A 4,201-nucleotide genomic window follows, 5' to 3' on the forward strand; every position below is an offset into this window, starting at 1 on the left:
AAGATATAAAGACTTTTGATATATATGGTGATAGAATGAATGCCATTATTATGATAAAAGATAAATTCTCTTTTCTATCTTTTGCTTCGCTTCTCAATACTTTAAAAGCTCTGGGGTGGAGTTTGGACAGATGCGTCGTATCATATCAAATTACCTTCCTAGGAAAAGAATGGTTAGAGGGTGCGAGCCAATTTTTTTGCTAAGTAATCCACAATTATTTATACGCCTAAGCTATCACAAACAAAAGGAAGAAATATACAAATCACTAGTTCTATGAATTCTGAAAACAAAGTCGTGACATAGATCAAGCCACATATCACCTAAGATTCTCCATCAAGGTCCTTCAATTCTTTAATATTACACATAGGTTTTCGGCTTTTACTACCGATCGAGTCCCAGATTATTAATCCGAGAATCAAAAAAACTTCCACAAACTAAAATGGCTTCTGATTCACCGTACTCCGTGCAGCTATGGTTGTTGATTCTGTGGAGCCTACCTAAAGATTCAGACCGGATTGATTGAAGTGGGTGATGCATTTTGATATTTCTATGAGAAGCTTTACGGCACCCATAATTTTCAAATGTCAGTCGTCGGCATATTGTGCGCAACAAATTCTTATTAACAAGTTATAAGATTTTAAGAGGACCAGCCTGTGTCCAGGCATCGCCGCCCTGCCCAGCTCTACCAGCAGGCTCCTTTTGCAATGCTTAATAAGATCTCCCAGGGCTAAATTCTTGTTAAAGCCATCTCTACCACAAAATTCGCATAATTGGCCCACATAATTCGTCCGCCGTTTATTTGGTGCCCAACCGGTCCGCTGCCAACGGAGTCTTTTTTTTTTATTTTTTGTTAAATAGTTTCGCTTTACTTGTGGAAAGCTTGGAGAATTACCGAAGTTTCCTATAAAGGATTTTGTTCATTATGAGATTCTCGGGCAGAAGATGGAAACATGTCCCGATTGAGGCAATATGCACATCTAATCAAGTCCTAAACCTACTTAATTATATTATTATTTAAATGATTATGACACGATTATTGGCTGTCAGATACCCCTCCAATCAATCGAGTCCTCCGATTGCACGGTTAAAACCTTCCCTAATAATACCACCAGATTCTTCCAATGATTTTCTACCTTAATTCAATTCGTGAGTCACCGTTCCAATCGAATCTAAATTGCAGCGTATTTCTTGATATCCTCAGTCCCTCTTTTCCCTCTTTTTATTCTATAAATACCGACCGGACCCCACCTACCACGGAGTAGCTACCACCAGCGGCCATGGCTAGGAAGAAGGTGAATCTGGCATGGATCGCGAATAACTCCACCCGGAGGGCGACCTTGAAGAAGAGGAGCAAGGGGTTGGTGAAGAAGGTGAGCGAGCTCTCCACGCTCTGCGACGTAAAAGCTTGCCTCGTGGTCTACGAGCCCCAGGAGTCGCTTCCGGTCGTGTGGCCCTCCGTCCACGAGGCGGCGCGACTCGTGGCCCGCTTCCGGAGCATGCCGGAGATGGAGCAGTCCAAGAAGATGATGAACCAGGAAGGATTCCTCCAGCAGCGCGTGGTGAAGCTGCAGGACCAGCTGCGGAAGAATCAGCGCGAGAATCGCGAGATCCAGACGACGCTGCTCATGTACGAAGGCCTCGCCGGCCGGAGCCTCCACAACGTCGGCATGGAGGAGGTGGCGAGCCTCGCATGGATGCTGGAGATGAGGATGAAGATGGTGCAGCAGCGGATCGAGATGCTCACGGCGCAGATGACCGAGCCGTCGAGCCACGTATTGCCGGCGGCAACGCAGATGGAGGAACCCACGCCGGTGATGGAGATGTTGACGGCGCAGATGGCCGAGCCGTCGAGCCAGGTGATGGAGATGGTGGGGGTGCAGATGGCGGAGGCGTCGAGCCAGGTGGTTCCCCCGGTGGCGCCGATGCCGGCGATGGAGATGATGGGGGTGCAGATGGCCTCGCAGAGCACCGAGGCGTCGAGGCAAGCGGTGCCACCGGTGGCGCCGCTGGTGCAGGGACCGATGCCGGTGATGAAAGAGAAGACGGCGATGGAGGCGGCGATGGAGGCGCTCCAGACGCCGAACTGGTTCGGGGACGTGATGGATCCTAACGGCAACATGATGCACGAGATGGTGCAGCCCTACGTAGACAATACCAACCCATGGCTTCACCCCTACTACTTCCCCTTTAACTGAAGATAATATGCATCTCTACTGCTACTGCTGGTGCTTTTAATCTTGATCGAGTCCTTCACTTTTAGTGACAATAACTCTAGTCTGACTTTCTCTTATGGTTGCTTTCTGTTAGGGTACTTGTTTTGGTCTTCTTCTTCCTGGGTATTCTCATGTTTATAAATAAATTTATATCACGTAAGGATTTCTTCTATCATTAGCTTGCTCTCTCTCTCTCTATATATATATAGATATAGATAGAGATAGAGATATATTATTTTTAATGCTGAAGCACTGAAGCAATCGAGAAAAATCTACGTCCTTGGATGTTCTCCTTGCGACAAAGAGGTGTTCTTCCTAAGGAACTCGGACTCGGTTTCCTTTGGAAATTTTCCCATGTGCTGGCCGATCTCTACATTTAAATCCAAAAATCATGGAACCACCATTACCAAAATTTAAGGAAGGGACTTGGCAGTGTAAGTATTAACCCACCGATCCAGAACTTTCAGAAATTGGCGCTAAATTTTTCCAATGGCTGACTTATTACTTCACAATCTCTTTTTAATCAAATTATGAGTGGTATACATCATATATACATGGGAAAGATCTTTTGCAGTCCACCATTTTCTCAAAAAAAAAAGAGAAAAAAATATAATTTATTCAGTTATAAGCCACTATTTGCTCATATGGTGTAAGCAAACAAACTATTTGTTGTCTTCTCCTTGCACATGAGCAGAATTCGGTATAGGGATGACAATTTTCACGACACCACATGAAATTTTCATATTAGTGTTGGACTTATATAGGTTCGTGTCGATCCGTTTATGACATGAAAAATTTCGTATCATGTCGCATGTTAATCTGTAAATCCGTTTATAAAATATTTAATCTATATACGAGAAAAATATATAATTTTATAATTTTTATAAAATAGTTATATTATTTTGCTGAAAAAAATTTAGACAAACTTATAGTTATGATCGTGGACTAGTTTGGTCTTTTATTGCTGGCATCTTTGTTTGGATTATTGATGTTTATTATGATTGGTGCTTTGTTGGAATATTATATTATTGATATTTTTTAATCTTCATTATTATTATGTATTTATATGATATTTGTGTGAGTTGTAATTTGCATGATTGTTGTTTATTTATGTGTCGAATATGTTGTTTAAATAGATTAGAACAAGTTTATTCATTAAAAATTTATATTTTATATAAAATAAATTATTTATGTTAAACATATCGTGTAAACGTATTAACTCGACATGATATGTTTAATAATCATGTTAAACAGATAAAAATGTTTAATAAATAGATTCGTATATGTGTTAGAAAATTTTGATATATTTATTAATTATATTGTGCTCATGCTCTCTATAATTGTATCCATGTCAAAATCATATCGATACGATCATGGCATGCGAACACAAATTGCCACCTCTAAGATTTTCGTATTTGGGTGGTTTTTTTTTGGGTTGATAATCATAAAGAGAATGGATTAGTCTTGACATCAGATTCATTATACTAATGAATATATATATATATATATATATATATATATATATATATATATATATATATATAGAGAGAGAGAGAGAGAGAGAGAGAGAGAGAGAGAGAGAGAGAGAGAATAGATGTTATGATATGTTTATGCTTATGCTAATTCGTTTTTTCAATCTTTATGAGGTCTACTATGATTGTTTGCGACTGGACCTCGAGAAAAGTATTTGAATGCATCGAACTGGTCATTGGTCATAGGCTTTTCTTCCAATTTTTATTTTTTTATCCTTCATTTCCAAATTAAAGCAAAAAGTGGATGGCTGTTGGGAGACTCTAACGGCTACGAGGAAAGCGACCAGCTTTTAGTGGTCTCTGATATATAGAATAGTTGTCAAATGGAAGAATCAATATAGATGTTCTAATAAACAAATGTTTCATGGAGAATGGATGTCATTAATAGTGGAACCAATGTGCTATACAGAAAACATTTATTATTTCTGCTTCATGGTAGCAGATATTTAATATTTT

The 4,201-nt window shown here is 39.9% G+C and overlaps 1 protein-coding gene across 1 annotated transcript; it reads left to right on the top strand.

Moving 5' to 3' along the window:
- Positions 1–1,277: 1,277 nt before the first annotated feature.
- On the top strand, positions 1,278–2,195 carry LOC140853769 (agamous-like MADS-box protein AGL80). Its single transcript, XM_073248713.1, has 2 exons — positions 1,278–1,772; positions 1,953–2,195. The coding sequence occupies exons 1-2, from the start codon at positions 1,278–1,280 to the stop codon at positions 2,193–2,195; spliced, it is 738 nt and encodes a 245-aa protein (XP_073104814.1).
- Positions 2,196–4,201: the final 2,006 nt, after the last annotated feature.

The sequence above is a fragment of the Elaeis guineensis genome, chromosome 14 (genome assembly GCF_000442705.2).
Source record: "Elaeis guineensis isolate ETL-2024a chromosome 14, EG11, whole genome shotgun sequence".
Taxonomy (NCBI): domain Eukaryota; kingdom Viridiplantae; phylum Streptophyta; class Magnoliopsida; order Arecales; family Arecaceae; genus Elaeis; species Elaeis guineensis.

Coding starts and splice junctions, on each gene's coding strand:
- LOC140853769 (XM_073248713.1), top strand. CDS start 1,278: ATGGCTAGGAAGAAGGTGAATCTGGCATGGATCGCGAATAACTCCACC. Junction 1,773..1,952: donor TGACCGAGCCGTCGAGCCAC/GTATTGCCGGCG, acceptor ATGGGGGTGCAG/ATGGCCTCGCAGAGCACCGA.